Source organism: Anopheles gambiae, chromosome 3 (genome assembly GCF_943734735.2).
Source record: "Anopheles gambiae chromosome 3, idAnoGambNW_F1_1, whole genome shotgun sequence".
Classification (NCBI taxonomy): Eukaryota; Metazoa; Arthropoda; class Insecta; order Diptera; family Culicidae; genus Anopheles; species Anopheles gambiae.
Genome location: NC_064602.1, coordinates 51,294,132 through 51,316,423, shown reverse-complemented (window position 1 = coordinate 51,316,423; position 22,292 = coordinate 51,294,132). Strand labels below are relative to the sequence as shown.

Here is a 22,292-nt window from a genome sequence, read left to right as displayed (position 1 = left end):
CGGCAAAAATAATCTGGCCACACAGGTTGCCATAAACCCTGTAAAAACCATCTTTCACCGAATATGACCAAACACACTCCTATGTGCTACACAAAACAACAAAACGCAGCAACGAAGAAGATTGTGAAAAACAAGTGGAAACAAATAGGAATGGAACAATATCGCTCGCACTTCCATATCATTATGGATCTATTTCGTTTACGTTTAAAGTAGTGCGTTGTTTACATTTTCTTCTGTTTTTCGCGCACAATTTCCTTCTTTCCCAATTGTCATCGTCTGAAGAAAGGCTCTGCTGATATCAAAGAATATCTGGGCGTGGGCGACAAAGTTATATTATATCTTTTTGTGTAATGTGATGGCCACAGTTACTGCTACTTCCAACACGATGGTTGCCGAGTTGTGGCGTGAATGTGCCGCCTGGCTCACGCGCTGCAATATAATTCCAAATGACCACCGTGCCAATCACCTAGACTCGGATATTAAAGTCCTCGCAACCATTCTCCGAGACGGAGTGCTGCTGTGTAATTTAGCAAATTTTTTCGATCCGTCGTCTTTCGATAGAAAAGATTTCAATCGTAAACCTCAAATGGCACACGTATGTATTCTAAAATGCTGTGATATGGCAAACGAAATTTCCACTTGTATCTTGTTGAGTTTAAATTATAAAACTCAAATTAATAGTATTTTCTTTAGTTTCTTTGCATACAAAATATTAAACTGTTTCTAGAAGCATGCAAAACCAACTTTGGCTTGAAGGAAGCGGATCTGTTCGAACCGACCATGTTGTACGACCTTACCAACTTTCATCGGGTGCTTCTAACTCTATCCAAATTATCAACATGCAGAAAAGTGCAAACTGCAACTAATATACCGTAAGTTCACTTAAAATTAGAACCAATTCACCATTCAGCTTCTCTTATATTCTACAACTAAATGTAAATGTACCAAGAGTGACTCCAATGTCCTATCAGACAGGCTATCACAATTCGACCTAATCCTAATTCTGCCGATTCGCGGTGAGGTATATTATTTCAAGCTGTGGAGTGCGTGCGGTGCATCCAGGTATCCGACACATATCGGCTGCAACGATTCTATACTTGCGTTTCTGAGCCTTCCGGGATGAAGCTCGGGCTCTATCCTCAATCCAACCAGCATTTTTGTTGGCGGGTTGCCTCAATCCATTTCAGGCAAACCACAGCTTTCCTGAATTGAAATATCTTAGAGGAAAAGAAACGATAAAAAGAGGAAAAACATTAAAAGGAAATGGATAGGGAAGCAGGGAATAGCAAGGAAGAGAAGGGACTAGTTAAGTTAAAAAAACAATGGTGACGTTTGTGGAGCCGGCTGTGGCTGGTCCAAATTCCTTCTTTGCTGCGTGGAGACGATGTCCTGTCAGAAGCGCCTACGGATTACCAGGTGTCGCGGTTGGTGCACATCTCCGAGACGATGTAGTGGCTACTGCATCTCTAGTCGGGTCCTAGCGAATCGTGGTCAGTGAATCAGCCCGTGTTCGATGACGGATGCCCGATGATATACCACCACTACCTTTCTGTCTTGGCAGCGGATATCCCCCTACATCAAGAGGTCTAGCGGGATGGTATTGACGGCAATATAAGCGGCATCATACGAAACAGCGTCGTATTGGACGATACGTTCATGGAAGGGTTCTTACTGCTGCTCATAAAACCATGTATATTCGGCATCCGGTTGGTCAAGGCACTCGTATAACCAGGAGGCCACTCAACCAGGAAAACCGGGAAACCGTAAATTAGCAGGGAATTTTATTTTTCGTGGAAAAGCCGGAAAAACGGGAATTTATCAATAAAAACCGGGCATTGATAACATTTTCAGAGCTGTTACAGCTTGCGCGGAATTTGCTTTTTTGGCGGATTTTGCGCGTCCTTACTCTTTATTGGTGCGGATTTTGCGACAAGGAAAAAATAGCCTAAAAATCGTCATTATGTTAAGTAGAACGAAACGATGCATTCAAATCTATTGGCAGTAGTGCAAACAACCAGCGTATTGTATGGTTAGGAACAGAATGAATGTATTTAATAGAAAACTTATAACCACAGTGAATCATAGGTTACTATGATTAAAGTTATTCGTGATACAAAATATCAGCATACTATAAACTCATAACACTCCTCCTAAAGCCGATTATTTTGTAATACCCATCGATGTCCGGTTACGTTCTAATTAAATGCGTTGTAGTGGTTTCGTTAATCCATCTGCAACCTGATCTTCGGTATTCACATAATCGAGCTGCACAATTTTTCGATCCAACGCATATCGTATAAAATGATGTCTAATGTCAATATGTTTGGTTCTTGGTGTGTATCCACCATTTTTAGCAATACTTATTGTGCTTTGATTATCACAAAACAACTTGATTGGGTCATGCTTACCAAACTGCGTTAAGAGTCCCTGCCACCAGGACGCTTCTTGTACAGCTGCAGATAATGCCATATACTCTGCCTCACATGTGGATAACGCCACAGTTGCTTGTCGTTTGCAACTACAAGAAACCGCTCCTCCTTGGACTTTGAATATATATCCACTTGTTGATTTACGATCATCTGCGTCAGCGGCCCATTCAGCATCTGAATAGTCGACGATCTTATTATCACCAGATGAGAAATACTTCAACTTTATAGAAGATGTCCCTCTGAGATACCGCATCAAATGTTTGACGGCCTGCCAGTGACTTGATCCGGGGTTGGTGTTGTACCGACTCAGCTGGTTGATAGCAAACAGGATGTCAGGTCTGGTACATTGATCCTGCTTGATTGTTGTAACCCGGCTTGATTGTTTTAGCCCGTATAGAGCTTTGTTTAGGCGGCACACCATTGTTCGCTTATTATGCTGCTCAAAGCATGGGGGTTGCTCCAAATATATCTCCTGATCTAGATCACCTTGGAGAAAAGCGGTGATGGCATCCATCTGATCTACCATAAGATTGTGTCTAGCAGCGAGCGCAAAAAGGTATCTCAGTGAACTGTGACGTACCACTGGGGAGTAGGTTTCGTCGTAGTCCACCCCCTTTCGCTGAGAAAATCCTTTGATCACTAACCGTGTCTTGTAGCGATCGATGTTTTCAGCAGCATCATACTTGGTCTTGAACACCCATTTGCACTTAATTGCTTTTCTTCCTTTTGGCAGCGCTGATAAACTCCACTTGTTGTTTTCCATCAGCGCCTGGTACTCTTCTTCCATCGCTACCTTCCATCGTTCGGAGTCGTTACGCGACAAAGCATCGTGATGGCTAACAGGATCGTCATCTTTAACTTCCCTCCTGGCGTTGGATTCGGTCATGGCAATACCACTAAATTCTCTAGCTGCTCGTGAACTGCTTTCCTCTGTTTCCTCAGCATTGTTTGTTCCTTCCTGGCTCCAGATCGCTGTCGATGAACCACTAGTTTGGCAGCTGTTGGATTCATGCTGAGAAGGAAAGGAACTAGGCAATCCTTTTGTTGAAATAACAAAATCATTGTACTTGCCTGGCAATCTGTGCTCCCGACCGCTGCGCCTCAACACCGGTGACCTTGGTGGATATGAATTTTGTCGCGGTGGGAGCACGGTGGTCACGTCAAACATAGAAATATCAGCAGCATCATCAGAATCAAACAATGTTCCGTCGGAATCTTCGCTAAAATCTCCAACCTCATTGGAAAACTCATTGAAGGCATCGTTATCGCTATCTTCCTCACTCGACGGTGTTTCAGCCCAAGGAATGCTCGGTGCAAGAGAAATCGTCTCTTCGTGTTCCAAAAGAATAATCTATTTTACGTTCGAGTTTTCTTCGAAAGGAATAGCGACACCTTCATCGATGAATTTCACTTCCCGGCTGATGACAATTTTCCTGGACCTCAAATTGAACAATCGATACCCTTTGGTATGTTCGTCAATTCCGGTGAAAATGCACTCTTCTGACTTAGGATCCCATTTTTTCGATATTGTTTTGGTACTAGGACCATCGCACGTGTTCCAAATATCCTTAAATGGGAAAGGTTGGGTTTCTTTCCTGTCCATGCTTCCTCCGGAGTTACTTCGTTGCCTTTGGTTGGGGAACCATTCAGCAAATATACAGCCATTGCCACAGCTTCCGCCCAAAAATGTTTTGCAAGCTTAGCCATGTAAAGCATGCACCTTGCACGTTCTACGATCGATCTGTTCGCTCGTTCCGCCATACCGTTTTGTTCCGGGGTGTACGCATTGGATTTTTGATGAACTATTCCGTGCTTATTCAGATGTTTTTTTGAATGTAGCATTTACGTACTCTTTACCGTTATCTGTTCGGAGGACCTTAAGCTTTCTTCCGGATTGCCGTTCCGCCATTGCGTGGAAATCATGGAAAATTTGCGCAACCTCAGATTCCGATTTAGTTTTTAAAAAGTATGTCCACATCCGGCGGGATTTATCGTCAATAAAGACAATAAAATAACGGTTTCCACTTAGTGACTTAACCTCCATCGGTCCGCAGATATGAACTAAATTTAATATCTCAGACGCCCTATTTCCTTGCTGAACGGGTGGCGACTCTGTTTGCCCATCGGACACACCTTACAGTCGGCCATGCTCCCTCCGTCGATATTGACTCCATCTGCCAATCCGTTGGCGAGGCTGCGCACACCGTTGATGTTTAGGTGTCCCATCCGTTGATGCCATAACTCCAAGCTTCCTGTAGATGAAACCGCCAAAGCATTTTTCTTACCTTGCTTGCGTTCTTGAAGCTTGAAAAGGTCGTTTTCATGGCTGCCGGTAGCTACCACATTGCCATCTTTGCCAATCACTTTGCATCCATCGTTGTTAAAAACGACAATGTATCCTTTCCGGACGATCTGGTTGACGGACAATAGATTCACTGATAGGTCTGGTAATACTTGAACATCACAAACAGGAATCTCATCGTTGCTACACGAAGGCTTCGCTATGTACGATCCCGTTCCGGTGATTTTCATATTACCGCCGTTAGCCGCTACCACAGTACCATTGGATGGCTTCACATTTTGTAGGAGTTCCGCGTTTCGTGTCATGTGAACACTAGCTCCCGAGTCAAAATACCAATCTTCGCCGTTGGCTGTCCCGATAGTAGAAAGCACTGTGCAAAAGGCTTATCGTCTTCTTAATCGCCATCTGTATCGTCGCTACGTTAGGCGTCTTCAAATGCGCTTCACTATTGATCCTGGGTCATTCTTTCGTTTTGCGAACTCTCGGCGAGGCTCTGCTAGCCTTCCATCCACCCTGTTTCTTGATCTGTCCTCTGCTACGTCCAATCCTGATATATGTAACCTGTTTGCCAAACATTTCTCTAGTGTATTTGTCGATCCTAGTACTTTTAAGGTTCCTTTGGACGTAGGCTTGTCTTACACGCCCTCTGATGTGATATCATGTAATTCAGTCGTTGTAAGTGAAAGCCTAGTAAAATCCGCTTTATCCAAACTTAAAACTTCGTTTTCACCAGGCCCCGATGGCATCCCTGCCTGTGTTTTGAAAAAATGTGGCAATACCCTCACTCCTATTCTCACTCGTCTTTTTTCTCGCTCGCTTAGTGTAGGGATTTTTCCTAGTCAATGGAAACTAGCTTGGCTTGTTCCCATTTATAAGAAAGGTGACCGCACACTAGCATCAAACTACAGAGGCATTTCTATTATTTGTGCGTGTTCTAAAATCCTCGAGTCAATTGTCCATTTATCTGTAATGCCTTGTGTAAAAAATTATATTTCTGCGGAACAACACGGCTTTATGCCCAATCGCTCAGTGTCCACCAACCTAATGTGTTTTTTGTCTTCTCTATATCACTATCTGTCTAGTGGTAAGCAAGTAGACACTATCTATACCGATTTCAAAGCGGCATTTGACAGTATACCTCTATCATTACTTGTTGCTAAGCTTCGAAAACTAGGTTTCGGTGGCTCTATATTGCCGTGGTTCAACTCCTATCTTGAGAATCGTTCATATGCAGTTAAAATCTGTGGCTCTTTCTCTGAATGTTTTCTTAGTTCTTCGGGTGTCCCTCAAGGTAGTGTCCTTAGTCCCTTACTGTTCATTCTCTTCCTCAATGACTGTACTTCGATCCTTCCTCCTAACGGCTTCTTGCTATATGCGGATGACGTTAAAATTTTTCTTCCTGTATCTTCTACAGCTGATTGTCTAGTCCTTCAATCCTGGCTCTGTAAATTCTCTACATGGTGTGCTTCTAACGGTTTAGTCCTGTGCCCTGAAAAATGTTCTGTCTTGTCTTTCTTCCGATCTTCCACAAGTATAACTCATGCTTATAGTGTCTGTGATGCCCCTATTCCCCGTGCGTCCTTGTCTAAGGATCTTGGCGTCTTCTTTGACCCGAGTCTTTCTTTCAAGGAGCACACGGACTATGTCATCAACAAGGCCAACAAAAGTCTTGGTTATATTTGTCGCATGTCCACTGAAATTCGTGATCCTTTTTGTCTTAAGTCCCTTTATTGTTGTTGGGTCCGTTCCGTACTGGAATATGCCTGTGTCATCTGGTCTCCTGTTCAACTATCTCTGCTCCAAAGGATTGAGAGGATCCAGAGACGTTTTACAAGGATCGTATTTCGTAGGTCGCTGGGTCATCACTCTATTCCGCTTCCTTCGTATGACGATAGATGCAATCTATTAGGCCTTGCCAAGTTGGAGCACCGCCTCTCGGTCGCTCAGGCTTCTTTCGTCGCTGGCATATTGCTCAATACGATTGATACTCCTTCACTTCTGTCGCGCTTACATTTGTATGCACCTTGTCGCACCTTACGTTATCGTTTTCGTCTCCAGTTACCTATATGTCGTACACGTTTTGCTCGCAATGAGCCTTTTGTAAGAGCTATGTCGTCTTTTAATAGTACTTCTGATCTGTTCGATTTCAACATATCCTATCCTGTCTACCGATCCCGTCTTCGCTCCTTTTCCGTACCATAAACTCCTTCCAACTCCTTCGTGAATAATTGTATACTATAGTCAGTAAGCACTATTGCTGTAACCCAACGTGGCCGAGCAATTAATAAGATAAAAATAAATAAATAAATAAATAAATAAATAAAAACGTATTTTCCTTTTTCGAACTGTAGCAATCCTTTGCTATATGGCTGTACTTGGAACATTTCCGACATCTCGGCCCTTTCGGAGGATTCTGTTCTTTAAATTTTTGTCCAGAAACTTTCCTTTTTGCAACAAACGCTGGATGTGGCTGGCATTTCTTGTAGAAGTTTTATTTTGATAACGTCTCCAGTAATGACTATACCTGAATTTTCCAAAGCCATTATCATTGGACGATATTGCTCAGACAAACCAGCCAGTAGAAGCGTTCCAATCCACTCTTCGGAAATCGCAAAGCCTATTCCGTTGAGTTGATGCGACGTTGAAATTATGCGGTTAACGTATTCAGACATGGATTCGCAAGACGACAAATCTGTTTTTATCAGCTTGTGGAGCAGTCCGACTCTTCTAGTAAGACCAGAATCTTCAAAAGCTCTCTCCAACTTAGCCCAAACTTCTCTTGCTGTCGTTGCTTCCTTGACGTGCACATAATTCAGCGGATCAAGAAGAAGGATGATTTTTGCTCTTGCTTTGCGATCCTTGTCTGCATCCACGGATCTCAAGGAAGGTTTGTACCGCAAACTTCCAAGTGTCCCAATTTTCTCTACCGGTAAGACGTTCGATGCCAAGAAGATTCGACGAAACTATGCTACTACCTGCAGCGCTTGAGGATCCAGTGGAACTTGAATTCATCTTCGGTTTCTTGTCACTTGATTGAAAATTACACTTCTTCAAATATCGTACTATTCTGGGTCCATAACCTATTGGCAGTAGTGTAAACAACCAGCGTATTGTATGGTTAGGAACAGAATGAATGTATTTAATAGAAAACTTATAACCACAGTGAATCATAGGTTACTATGATTAAAGTTATTCGTGATACAAAAAATCGGCATATTATAAACTCATAACAAAATCATCTCCAGCTTTGTATCTGATGCTCATACAGGGTGGCAGCAAAAGTATTTCATTTCATTTATTAATTCACAATATATTTGTACCGGGGGGGATGTACATAAGTTAAATCTAATAATTAATTAATTAATGGTTCTAATGAGCAAAATGAGAAAGCTGGTTTTGTTTGAATGCAATACGATGCAAAAAGTGATTAAAAACAGAGTAGGGGAAAGCAGGGCAAAATGGGCACCTTCTACTTATGCATTATTTCACTACAAAGATACATTCCTATGCTCAAAATGTATTCATTAGAGTGTTTTATGAACACCATGTAAGCTGTATAACCTTTTTATATAAAAAAACAAACAAAAAACATGCAAAATAAGATTTAGTAGCATATTGATGTAATTTTTGCCACTTCGAAAATAAGCTTAAACCAGTGTCCAGAGAAACTTGGAGTCTTACATGGTATATTTTTCAGAAGAAAGTAAGGCAATCGAATGAGTATTTTTACTAATATAACAAAAAATACAAAAATGCTTCACGTGGGGCAAAATGGGCAGTTACTCTTGGGGTAAAATGGACAATCGTTAAATTCTTAAAATCATCCAAATAATTGTAATATTATACGAAAAAGCGTTTGACAGCACGTGCGATAAAATCGCATGCGATGAAGCACAGACACGGCGCTTAAACTTGGGGCAAAATGGGCAGATGTTTTGGATATATAGGGGTAACACAATAATGGTAACAGGCATAGATTCAAAAGATTAGATTTTTTAGAGTGGAACGAGTAAAAACTGTTTTAATTTTGATTGCATATTTTTGGAAGAATTTTAAGGGTTTTCCTGAACAGCAAAACAAAAGATAGGACGAGAATATATTTTACGAAACGTGCGCAAAAGCATAGACCATTACCTAAGAGCAGTTGTTGTGGCCCATATTGCCTCAGTGTTTTGACGTTTCTCGTTTTGTTTACATATGTCCATTTTGCCCTGCGTGTCAAAATATTATCTTTAAAAAGAAAAACTTTTATTTAACATTTATTGAAGTTATTTTCAGGCTATGTGGCAATTTTAATTTATAGATAAATAGTAGAGGCTTGTAATTGTAATGTAAGAATAATTTGTGTGATGTGTAATATTCAAAGGAATATTCAGTAAACTGCTTAACATGCCCTTTTTGCCTCGCTTTTCCCTATTCAAAATCTGACGAAGCTGATGTTCTTAAATGTTCTGAAATTTCAGCCTGTCAGCTGTTTGCAATGTATAGCAGTTTTCGAGCAGCTATCTAAGTAAGTAGAATATACAGGTGTGCTTATCCCAAGGTGTATGAATTTAGAAGGCTGATTTTTATCGCTTCTGCTTCTGAACGAAGATTTTAAGAGTGTTTTGAGTATTCGTCAAACCTGAAGAAAGCTTGTTTGAACAAAAGTTTTCACCCATCCTGTCAAAAAGTGATATTCAAATTTGGTTTTAAAAAACATACTATGAGACCACCTGGACTACATACACTTTGATTCTAGATTCCACCACGTGATCTATGTAATGCACCTTGGGGTAAATGTAAACAACACCGTGTTTTCAAGCAAGTACTCGAATCTAATTGTAGCTTTGAGGCTAGAATAATCTAGACTGAAAATTGCAGGCTAGTTTTTTGTGTGGTTTTGTATGGAGTGTTTACATGATTTCAGCCTCCAACTGTCAAACTCCATACAAAAAACTGACTAGAATCGTGAAGGGCCCCATAATTACATCATCTCATTATTATATTTATCGAGATCTCAGTTGTGCGAATCAGGGTTATTTTTAACCGAGACTCGGCATATTTTTTTAAGAGTGTAGACGTGCATTTCAGGCATATTATAGACTCTTTCAGCGAGATATAGAATTGTTCGGATGTAGGCGTAGACATGTTCAGCGATTCTGTAGTGCTGTCTTTTGTTTTGTTTACACACTGTACCGCAGGGTTCAATTTTTCATTCTTAAAAGTCCTAAAAGTAGCTAATAATCATTCCCCAAGCTGTTTAATAAATGAATTAGTTAAAACAAGCATATTTTTACGAAAACCGTTTGTTTACTTTCTGATGAGAATGATCCAAGCTGCAGTCCAAGGGGAACGAAAGTGACAGCTCTACAGTATAACCGAACATGTCTACACCTATATCCGAACAATTCTATATCTCGCTGAAAGAGTCTATTATATGCCTGAACGAATCTACAACTCGCTGAACATGTCTATATAATCCTCGAAAACCCTGTAAATCATTCCATATTTGAAGAAGAAGGAAGACGACACAAAACGTAGACGACCAAAGTACGGGGTACAAGAAATCACGCATCCTTCCAGCACATTCTACCACAACAAAAGTTCTGGACAGACTGAGGATGCCTAACACCTGGATGAGCGCGATAGCAGACAAATCATGGCAGATCGAGAGAGATGGGTAGTCCCGGTCAAGCAAAATTCGCATGCAAATGCATGTGTGCGTGTCGTTCGAAGGATATCGGTTTTCCCTTCTCCCGTTTTTCGTCCTTCATTTCTTGCCAGGCTACACGAGCGGTGTAGTTGCTTTCGTATTGACGCGGATTTGTAAATGGCTTGACTCGGCTTTCGCGGTTTTCAAATCGAGACTTCTGTAACAGCTCTGCGTTTTTTGCGACGACTCTATATTTTTTAGACCAATCGTAAAGCCAGTTCAAAACACAACATTTTTGTATTCAACTAGTTAAAATGGCCCGGTTACAGGGCTACGCAACGTTTATTCGAGGGCATATAAGAATTGCACTTCAATAAACCATTTTGTTTTTGGATCCTTTGTGAAAGATTTTTTTTCTGTGTGCTTATACAGTGGAGCGCCGTTTATCCGGGTACCTTTTATCCGGCTGTCCGTTTATCCGTGCTGTTGAGAAATGACAGTTCAATACAATGGTGACATTTCGTTATGAGGAGGATATTTCAAATTTCAAATATTCTTGAGGAAAAAGCATGAAGTTAATAAAAACTGGGTTATTTTTATCAAAAAATAAGATAATTTTCCAAAAATTAATCAAGAATTGGTGTTAAATATATCATTTGACTCATTATCCGTGTTATTCGCTTATCCGTGCGAGGTCAAGTCCCGAGAAGCCCGGATAAACGGCGCTCCACTGTATTATTTATAACATATATTCCAGTATATTGATTTATGATTTCTTAATTCTTTTATTTAATATTTTATAAATTATATTGTGGATCGTGTACCACTTGAAATACATAATTTATGTATCAAAATTCACATTGTTTGCGATAAATTTACGTAACCTTTCGGATCAGATGTTCCAAGTAATATAAAGAGTCCCGTGGTATCTTGACATATGCCTTACCGAACCCCGAGAATGTCTTATGCCGCACGTCGTATGACTCTCGCCGATGCAGAGCAGAAATTCTCGAACTCTTTCCGCTCTTCAGCATGTTGAACAGTCTGGGCTGTCTGCACACGCATGTTTTCCCGCAAACGCAATACCCTAAATTTGCCCCAAATCATGCTCCGCCGAATACACTGCTGCAGACCTTTACTGTACACGGATATTATAGGAACTGTGAGCGTTCAAGGTGAGCGATAGCTTGAAAGTTTTAGCGTGCTTTCCATGGTTAGCAGCAGCGTAGCAATTCCACTCGATGCCACTGCGATTGCAATTTTCTATTGAATGCAAGAATAGTTTCGAGCATAACCGGATTTCCGATGCCACCAGGTCAATCAAGGAAAAAACCTGTCCATTGTGTGTCTCCTTTCCGCTGGATTGTTCTGTCAAATCGTAGCTGACCACTGCTGCGGTAATTTCATCGCACTCCGTTCCTTGTTCGTTGTTCAATCGGTTCACGTTTACTAATATATTGTCCAGCTCATCGATAGCATAAGAGTGCTCCGCGTCCACCAGGGAAAGTATTTCGGCTGCGAATAAGGCACGAGTCAGCGCCTTCCGCGGCTTCATTTCGCACAGATATTAATCAATGAGTCGCAGCGCTTTGAGGTTCTCGAAAGCTCGCAGTATCTGATTCTGTTCGGAGTCTTCGACGGTGTACTGGTATTGATTTTTGATTTTGATGTTTGAGTGTAAATCTTCACAAAAGTGATTCACGTTTGCGTTCTACAATAAGAGAGGATAATGTGACATTTCCTCCACCAATATAAGGGCAAATAGGTGACGCAGTGTAGTTTGGTAGGCCCAAATTGAGGTAGCAAGATGGCGTGGAGGCGTCCGCAATTAAGGCCGGGATAACGGACTGGCAGACGAAGGCGCGAGACCGTGAGCGGTTTCGGACACTCCTGAGGCAGGCCAAGACCGCAAAGCGGTTGTAGCGCCGGATAAGTAAGTAAGTAAGGTGACGCAGTGATTGAGCATTTGAAATGAGACTGCTTCATGTAAGGTCTTGAATATTTTGGTGTCGTCCTCAATTAATCCGGACAACAACAGTACACCAGGCGGACAATAACGATATCAGTCTGGCGGCTGCGTGCGATCCATTGGTTACCCGTACCATATCACGGAAGCTGCTGCAATTCATTTTAAGCTTACCTGTATTTATTTAATCTTTATGTTATTTAGATCACTTCATAAATATTACACAACTTCACATACGTTTGGGCAATTTTCGTCTGTTAGTTGGACAAAACCATGGTTGTCGTTTTTCGTCCAACGCCTACATCGATGAATCGCTATGTGCACCGAAGTGTGCAAGGAACCAACACGGTACAAAAATCATCCAAGCTATCCGCACCTATCATCAACTCACTAAGCAACATCGTCTCACTATAGAGTGAAAAAGTAACGCTCTATAGTGAGAGATTGAAAATGAGAACCTTTTTGTAAAATTTGTTATAGGAAATCGTACCACTATTTTTCAATTTTGGTATACGCCACTTCAATCTGTCATTTTGGTGGGCAGTTGCCACTATGAGATAAAAAAAATATACCATGTAAGACTTCCAAGTTTCTCTGGACACTGGTTTAAGCTTATTTTCGAAGTGGCAAAAATTACATCAATATGCTACTAAATCTTATTTTGCATTTTTCTTGGTTTTTTATGTGAAAGGGTTATACAGCTTACATGGTGTTCATTGAACACTCTAATGAATACATTTTGAGGATTGGAAAGTATCTTTGTAGTGAAATAATGCTTAAATAGAAGGTGCCCATTTTGCCCCTCATGCCCATTTTGACCCTCTTTCCCCTAATGAAAATTTAAATTAAGATTACTCTCTCGATAGCAGCTGTGAACCATTTTTCGTATGCTGTGTGTTTTCGAAAATTACCTTATTCCGAATAAATCCCGGAATGAAGCGTCTCGTTTGGGCCGTTTGGTGTACCATCTTTCCCCGAGTTACGCGAATAATGCGTCCCGGAGATATTCACGTAAGTCGAATATTACGTTTCGCTGCCAAAATACTCTTGTTTAATAATTATTATTGATTGAAAATAGTGCTTTTATGCACTTTATTACTTATTTAATTCAATTCGTGTAGAAAATTCGACTATTTCTGTTGTTTTAGTTAATTGAAATTTTTGGAAAAATTGTAATTGATTTTTCACTTAAAAATTTTTGGAGAAAGTTGTACTGATTTGTCGTATGAACTGTCTAAAATAAATATTCGCGTAACTCAAATTCGCATAACTCGAGTGTCTCGTAACCCGGCGCTCTAGCACCAATCGTACACGACATCGAACGTGAAAAATGTATGGAATTTGACATGTTTGATTTGTTGGTTATTGCCGTAGCAATAGACGATGCGCAATCTCAGATTGCGCATATATTTATCTGTCAAACGGGTCGGTTTGATATATTTATCTGTCAAAAAATTTTATATAACTCGGACATATAATCTTGAAGATTTATGCGCAATCTTGGCGCAATCTGAAAATGTATGGAAATTACGTTTATAGCTCAGGGTTGGCTACGCGAAATGACTTATGTTTTGATAAAACGAATATACAGTATAACGTCGATTATCCGGGGGAGGATTAACCGGCGGGCGGCTTAACCGTGCGCATAAATGTGACAGCTGTTCAAACGTACAGCGAACATTTGCAGCGATAGTCAAGTGAGCAACCAGTTTTTTGTGCAGCTCTGTAGTGTCTAGTGGTATTTTCGAAATTCATTTTTGTTCGTAAAAAGTGGTTAAACCTATTGTTATTGATTAAAATAATATTCTACTAAAGATTAATTGATAGATTCAAGGTAAATTAATCATAAAACTAGTGAATTTTATATTTTTTATATGAATTTGACATTTCTCGGACGATTATCCGTGCAAATCGATTAACCGGCAACCGTGCGGTCCCGAGCTGCCCGGATAATCGACGGTCTACTGTATGCGCAATCTGAGATTGCGCATCGTGTATTAATACGGTTAAATCGAACATGTCAAATCCCATACAATTTTCATGTTCGATGTCGTGTTCTATTGCTGCCAGAGCGCAGCCTAACTCGGGGAAAGACAGTAAATACAGTAGAACGTCGATTATCCGGGGGCGGAGTAACCGGCGGGCGGCTTAACCGTGCTCATAAATGTGACAGCTGTTCAAACGTATAGCGTACTTTTGCAGCGATAGTCAAGTGAACAACCAGTTTTTTTTGCAGCTCTGTAGTGTCTAGTGGTATTTTCGAAATTCATTTTTGGTAATGAAAAGTTGTTAAACATATAATTATTGATTAAAATAATATTCTACTAACGATTTATCGATTGATTCAAGGTGAATTTTCTATAAAATTAATGGATTTCATAATTTTTATATGAATTTGACATTTCTTGGACCATTATCCGTGCAAATCGATTAACCGGCAACCGTCCGGTCCAAGGATAATGTATTTAGAAGGTTGATTTTTATCGCTTTTGCTGGGCGACATTGTGGGGGACATCTGTCACTCTCTGCATAGAAATTTCATTACCCCGCACCAGCCCTCCCCGATTTTTATACCGGAGCCCCCGGAAGAGAAATGTCAAGTCGAGAAATGTCATTTTGCTCTGAACAACTTCACCTTGTCATTTATAACACCTTGGTCCGGTCCCGAGCTGCCCGGATAATCGACGTTCTACTGTAATAACATATGGGGGCCCTTCTCGATTCTAGTCAGCTTTTTATATGGAGTTTGGAGGCTGAGATCAAGCACAGTTGGAGGCTGATATCATGTAAACATTCCGCACAAAACCACACATAAAACTAGTCTGCAATTTTCGGTCTAGATCAGAGGTCTCCAAACTACGGACCGCATGCGAAGAAATCAGGTGATGGAATCTAGAATCAAAGTGTATGTAGACCATGTGGTCTCATAGCATGTTTTTTTTATAACCAGATGTAAACGTCACTTTTTGATATCACAAGTGAAAACTTTTGCTCAAGCAAGCTTTCTGGAGGCTTGACGAATACACAAAATACTTAAAATCTTCATTCAGACACAGAAGCATAAATATATTATTTCGCATAGCCAACCCTGGCCTATGAATGTCATTATCCTAAATTTTCAGATTGAAATGAAATCAATTAGAAAACATTTTTTTTACTTATTTTTCAACATTGCGAGACTGAGAAGCGGTTATACACCCCCGAAATAATAATGCGTAGCCCCGTAATATAGATAAATTAACTAGTTTGTAACAAACTCTCGTTATCTCAGCAAAAAAAAACAATAATTAACAAATAATCGACCAGATATACTTAACTACTGTTGTTATGTTAACTTAAATGTTTTTTTTTTCTGTTTTATAGTGGCTTCATAACTCATTCTGTACAGACAGAGAGGACTAGTTTAGACGATGATATCTACAAAGATCTGCATGCAAGGTGAGTGGAAAGCGTTAATGTGCCTATAAATTATTGAATATGTTTTCTAATTTCCCAACTTGTCAATAGTAGTAGAAAACAGTAAAGCAATATGTATGCCATAGATTTATTCAGCCAATAATTATTCACAGTATAAATTGACGATTTCATCTAACTGTTTACAACTGCTAGAGGATTTCGGAAAGGAATTCATTTTCTAAATAAAGTAATTCTACTAATTCGTCTTGTATGTATTTTCATGCAACCATTTCATAGCCAAAGTTTGTTGGATTCGGAATTAAGGTGTGATAACAAAGAGATCGTGTTAATTAATGATTCGCTTCCTTGCCGTAATCAAGGTTAGAATTGATATGTGTGTTAATAATTTATATATGTTTTCGGCTATATCAATAATTACGTGTACATTTTCTTTTCTAACAAATATCCATATATTAACTGATGTCCTTAACACTGTAGAAACTTCCTTTTACGGTCATTGCAACGAACTATCAAGTTTTCCGGACTGTAGTGCGCGCGAAGAGGAAAAGATTTATGAAGATCTCTGCTATGTAACATTCTCATCAACTTTGCCTCAGGTTAGCAAAGAAAGAATTAATCTTGTGATAAGCTTTTGCGTGTTTTTCATCGCATTATTAATATGCAGCGATACGGTTAGTCCATAAATAATCCAGACAGTCATAATAAAGAATGTTTTAATGTTTGGAGAGTCAAATACAGTGAAACCACTCATAACGAGTTTAATCTGTTCCAGTGACTATTTCGTTATACGAAAAACTCGTTATGCTGATGATGTTTATCCATATAATTTGTGCAGAACACTTATGTAGTCATATTTAAGTTATACAAGCGGCAGTAATTATCAGGGGCAAAATCTCGCCTTCGTGAGCAAATAGATCGAGAAAAAACGCGTAGAACACTTGTCAACATATAGGGGAAAGTGAGGCAAAATGGACTTGTTAAAGATTTTGGTCTGTATCTTATTGGTTAACCGCCATGTGTACGACCGCCTATCCGGGTAAGTTTCGCATCTTTATTCCAAAATAACTTTAGATTAGGAAGTCGTATCGACTTCAATTTTTTAGAATGCCTCAGGAAAGATGTTTACTAATCATATGCAAAAAATAAAAAAAATACCAAACATGTTTAATTTTTTTTTAATTATTAATTATATATACCCTTCACATGTACAAGACAGTTTTCATTCAAATCTAACAAGTAATTCAAAAGATATACGATTTTAACCAAGAAAAACATCATTCTTCCATACAAAATGTATGGCCTACTTGGGTAGGCTGTTGTACGGTTACGTAGAGTTTTTTGGTCGTACACAAGACGGTTAAACCACTTTACTTTGTTATTTTGACGGCAATCGATACTTCAACGTCTTATTCATGAAACAGAAGTTTACTCATTAATAGCAAATGTCAAAAGCTGTGAAAATTATTGTGCGGGGTAAAATGGTCTTGCTATGTTCAGCGAGTTGTTGATTCGTTCAGGCATATTATAGACTCTTTCAGCGAGATATAGAATTGTTTGGAAGTAGGCGTTGACATGTTCAGCGATTCTGTAGTGCTGTCATTTGTTTTGTTTACACACTGTACCGCAGGGTTCAATTTTTCATTCTTAAAAGTCCTAAAAGTAAGAATAATCATTCCCCAAGCTGTTTAATACATGAATTAGTTAAAACAAACATATTTTTACGAACACCGTTTATTTACCTCCTGATGCGAATGATCCAAGCTGCAGTACAAGGGGTGCGAAAGTGACAGCTCTACAGTATAACCGAATATGTCAACGCCTACTTCCGAACAATTCTACACAGAAAACTTTTTTTACTGAACTTCAGTAAAATTTTACTGAAATTTTTTTAACTGAAGTTTCAGTAATCCTTTCAGTAAAAAGAATGTTTACTGAATCATTCAGTAATGTCGGGTGCTCACCAAAATGACAGCTCGTTTACTGAAATCCCAGTAAAGCCATTCTCATATTACTGATTTTTCAGTAGTTGGTAGCGATTAAAAAATGACGAAATATTTATTTTAAATTGAGTTTTTATTGATGCGCAGATATTGCCAGTCCCTCAGTTCATATTCATACATGTGTTGTGTTGTTTTATACAGTTTTTATACTGTATTTTGCCGCCGCAAGTGTAGATGGTTCAGTAAGCGCTCACAGACACCACGTAATTTCAGCACGCACAGTGGATTGTAGTAAACATTTTACACACCAACACGGCTGCCAATTGTTTTAAATTACTCCCGTAAGCCGAAATACCACCTGAAATTTCACCAGGGTGCCTGTAAGCGCCTACAAAATCAACTTTTTGCACATCACGAGCAAGTGGCTACCGCATTGTTTTGTTTTGATGTTCTGACTGACAGGTCGATTTGACAGAATGAATTGCTGCATTTTCAGTAATTTGTTTTACTGATATCCAGTGAAACGACTAATTTGACACTTATTTTACTGATTTTCAGTAAAATGCGTATTACTGAAATGAATTCAGTAAATTATTTTGCTGAAAGTCAGTAAAAACATGACATTCATGCTGAAAATCAGTAAAATATTCTATTACTGAACCGTTTCAGTAAAAAACTTTACTGAAGCAGGATGAGAAAATTTGCTGTGTATATCTCGCTGAAAGAGTCTATTATATGCCTGAACGAATCTACAACTCGCTGAACATGTCTATATAATCCTCGAAAACCCTGTATTGTGGCGACCTTTGCTTACATCACAGCCTCATCATGTTGCTCCTGTAAAAAATACCGACCATTGTATCCCAAACTGCAACGTCCATTTGCTCATTCTTTCCAATCATTCTACTAACTTTTACTTTAAAGTAAAATAGTTACTGTATTCACGTTAGTCATATATAAATATCATGTGCATGAATATATATCCATTTCCATTTTAACTCTAATTATGTGTTACGATAGCTTATTTTCGAGACGGTGAAAATTATATATTTTTGAGCAAACATTTTATTTTTTTTCTTTTTAACATTTTTTTAAAGCTGCCAATAATACAGGTCACCATTTCGCCCCACCTAACCATATTGCCCCAGGTTCCCTACAACATAACATACTTGTGCCGCACAATATCATATGACACTTTTCCTCGTGGGAATATTTTTATGTTAAACGAATGCTTAGTATGAAAGTACTTATTAATCTGAACGATAATAAAAATTTGAAAAAAGATCAACGTTTACAACGATTTCCCATAGGCACCGATTTCCATTTTGATTTCCTATAGGCACCGAAAAACGCACCATAAACACAAATGATGTTACTCGTTGTGCGAGATTTTGCTCTTTACAGATATGTAATTGTTGAGCATTTAGATTTGCTCGTTATGCGAATGATACTGTTATAAAGGATACTCACTATGAGGAGTTCCACTGTATATGCCGGGATTCATTGATCGTACTCGCTAGTGTAATTTAGATTTACACTAGCGCATCTGACGACGGCTGACCGAAGCATTTTGCCAAACAATTTGGATCTACTTCAGAAAATATGTAAATTTTCCATGTTTTTTTACTTAAACTGGACTGGAAAAACTTTGTTATTGATTTTTGTCGTTTTTTATTCAAACATGGCTGAAGTATTTGCAGAACATATTTGTCTATAAATTACAAAGCTTTTCCAGTTCAGTTTAAGTAAAAAACATAGAAAAATAACATATTTTCAGAAGCGGCTTCAAATTGTTTGGCAAAATGCTTTGACCAGCTGCCGCCAGATGCGCTAGTGAAAGTCGAAATTACAGTAGCGAATACGGACAATGTACTCGGGCTTTTCTATGCATTGTTTTTGTATGATACATGTACATTCCTAAAAAAAATATTCTAATTATACCTTGTTTGTTCGTCAGACATTTGGCATGGTGTATCGCTGCATATATTGTTATCTATTTTTTCTTTATGATCATGTGATTTTCGTAATTTTTATCCTACGTCATTTATTATTATATTTGCTACATACATAATAGTTTAGATTATGGCTAAACAGCTAAGAATACTCTTGTAACGGGTTATTTCGTTCAATATTTTAAATTTTAAGTCAATGCAAATGACGTCTACGTCACAATCACTGCTTTCACATTGAATAAATCGAATGCATGAACGAGAAATGTAACGAAATAGAAGAAAAAAAGCTAGTTTTTGAAAAGGCTACTGTAGGAGTATTAGATTGAAAAACTCGTAAAAAATGTAAAAGTTTTGAGAAGGCTTCATTCTGTAAGTTATTCTACATCTTATAAGATATTTCAGAGCAAGTTCAGTTTTAAGGCTGGAGTACTTTGTCGATAATCACTAGTGTAATTTAGATTCTCATTAAGCGTCATCCATCAATTACGTAATGCAAAAATTTCAAATTTTCGACCCCCTCCTCCCCGAGTGTAACAAACTGTAACGTTGGAAAAAAACCCTGCCCCAAATTGCGTAACAGATAGACCCCACCCCCTTAAATAGCTTAGTTTATTGAACGAAATCAGATTTTTTGTGACTTTTTCTTTTTTTTTCTGGTATATTCACAAATTTTTAAATTAACCAAACAAAACTACATTATATTTTATATAAAGCAATACTCATTGTAGCAATCAAATTCAAAAAGATTCTGATAATCGAATCCTCAGCACAGTTTGCAACATGCTTGCATCACCATCATTAGAAGCGTTTTTCATCATGCCATCTTCCTGTTCTTTCATAAATATGTCTATTTTTACAGAAATGTTCTTTGGCTTTAGATGTTGTATCATCATCAAATTGATTATTTTATTTCACATAACATGTGATGTTTAATATGTTACGCATGTCTTGCAATTTACGAACAAAATCGGTAATGTTTGCAAGAGTTTTGGCTGCATTTTCGACAACAACCGTTGTCGGTCAAGGCCTGCCTGTAACCATTAGTGAAGTGAGCTTAGCTTTCAGTGACTTATTGTTACCATAGCAGGATAGTCAGCCTATGGCGGCACGGTCTATTCCGGACTTTAACCTATGACGGGCATGTTGTTACGTCGTACGAGTTGACGACTGTCCAGACCGGCACTAACCGGCACCTCGTGTTTTACTCATTTGTTATTCGAAAAAAATCCATCATTTTATTTTGCGTTACGTAACAAAAGTTAAACTTTCCCTCTCCCCCATGTAACAATTCGTAACGTTTGACGACACCCCCCTCCACTCCCCCTATCAGCGTTACATAATTGATTAATGACGCCTTAGTGAATTTGGCGGCGACTGACCGAAGCATTTTGCCAAACAGTTTGAAGTCGCTTCAGAAAATATGTTATATGTCCATGTTTTTAACTTAAACTGGACTGAAAAAGCTTTGTAATTGATAGATAAATATGTTGTTCAAGTATTTCAGCCATTTTCGCTTCCAAATCGGTCAAAAAAGCTACTTAAATTTTTGCCCAAGCTTATTATTGTCGATAATGCTCATAAATCAGAAATTATTGTAGCTTGGAATTTTTGTTTTGTTTTCTTTTTTCCGTATGTTTTTGCCCATTGTACTGTGCGTTGCATTCCGCATCGAAATTCTATAGTACATCAAATCCAGTAGAATATTGCAGTCACGATGAGCATGATATGAAAGTAGAAGAAGTCTATCAGGATTTATGCTCGATACAGAATGCTTCGCGTAACCAGGTATGTTTTCTATTATTATTGTTTATTTTAATCGATTATTCAACAGTTTTTTTAAATGTTAAATTCAAAATAATAATAATAATTTCAACGATTTAATGTTTGACGTTCGTAGCAGTGTGCATAATTTTAAACGAAATAATGTTTCTTATATGTGCCTTCTAACCCTTGTTTATCGCCAAACAGTTAGCTTCATCATCCAACAACTTAGAACAGCGAGACTTTGTAATTAAGGAACTGCTCGATACGGAGAAAAATTATCTCGAAGCTTTGAATGCATTGAAATACATCTTTATGCAACCTCTCGAAAAGCTTCTATCCAAGGAAGAGATACGAGCCATTTTCCCTTGCATTAGGGAACTTGTCGAAATTCATAATAAATTTTTGGATCGATTGCATGAGGCCGTTTGTCCAGGATCCAAGCTCAAGCTCAGTACAACCTTTCTGGAATTTAGAGAACCATTTCTAATTTATGGCGAATACTGTTCCAGTATGACAAGCGCAGTTGAAACTTTGAGAGAGGCGTGCAAAAAATCGAATACAGTCGAGCAGACCGTCTTGGTAAGTAACTTTCCTTTATCATAAAATTAAAACATTTGGTCGATTTTTTGAATTTGAAGAACAATGTTTTACGTAAATGTTTCATTGCATGATGGGACTGAATTTTTTTTTAATAAATTACTAGCTGGCCCGGTAAACCTAGTTATTTTCAAATAACTAAAATAAACCTAAAATCTAAAATCTCTGTTTTGTTACTTGGGATATTTGAGATAGCATCGTAAACCGGTGGGAACTTTACATCGACTCTAAACCGCTAGGCACCTTACACCGAGTGTCAAATTGCTGTATACGGTGTCGGACAAATCAAT

At 38.7% G+C, this 22,292-nt stretch overlaps 1 protein-coding gene across 6 annotated transcripts in view; it reads left to right on the top strand.

The window, feature by feature from the left end:
• LOC1279719 (protein vav) overlaps positions 1-22,292 on the top strand; it is a 41,042-nt gene continuing 18,750 nt past the window's right edge. For 2 of the 6 annotated variants that reach the window (XM_061655535.1, XM_061655533.1), the window contains exons 1-6: positions 65-595; positions 694-872; positions 15,696-15,770; positions 16,026-16,108; positions 16,227-16,345; positions 21,610-21,984. In XM_061655535.1, coding sequence (XP_061511519.1) covers positions 356-595; positions 694-872; positions 15,696-15,770; positions 16,026-16,108; positions 16,227-16,345; positions 21,610-21,984 — 1,071 coding nt within the window. In that variant the 5' untranslated portion in view covers positions 65-355. Of the gene's footprint in view, positions 596-693; positions 873-15,695; positions 15,771-16,025; positions 16,109-16,226; positions 16,346-16,587; positions 16,786-21,323; positions 21,427-21,609; positions 21,985-22,292 lie in introns of those variants that run through there. The other 4 variants (XM_061655534.1, XM_061655539.1, XM_061655538.1 and 1 more) reach the window with 4 other exon arrangements.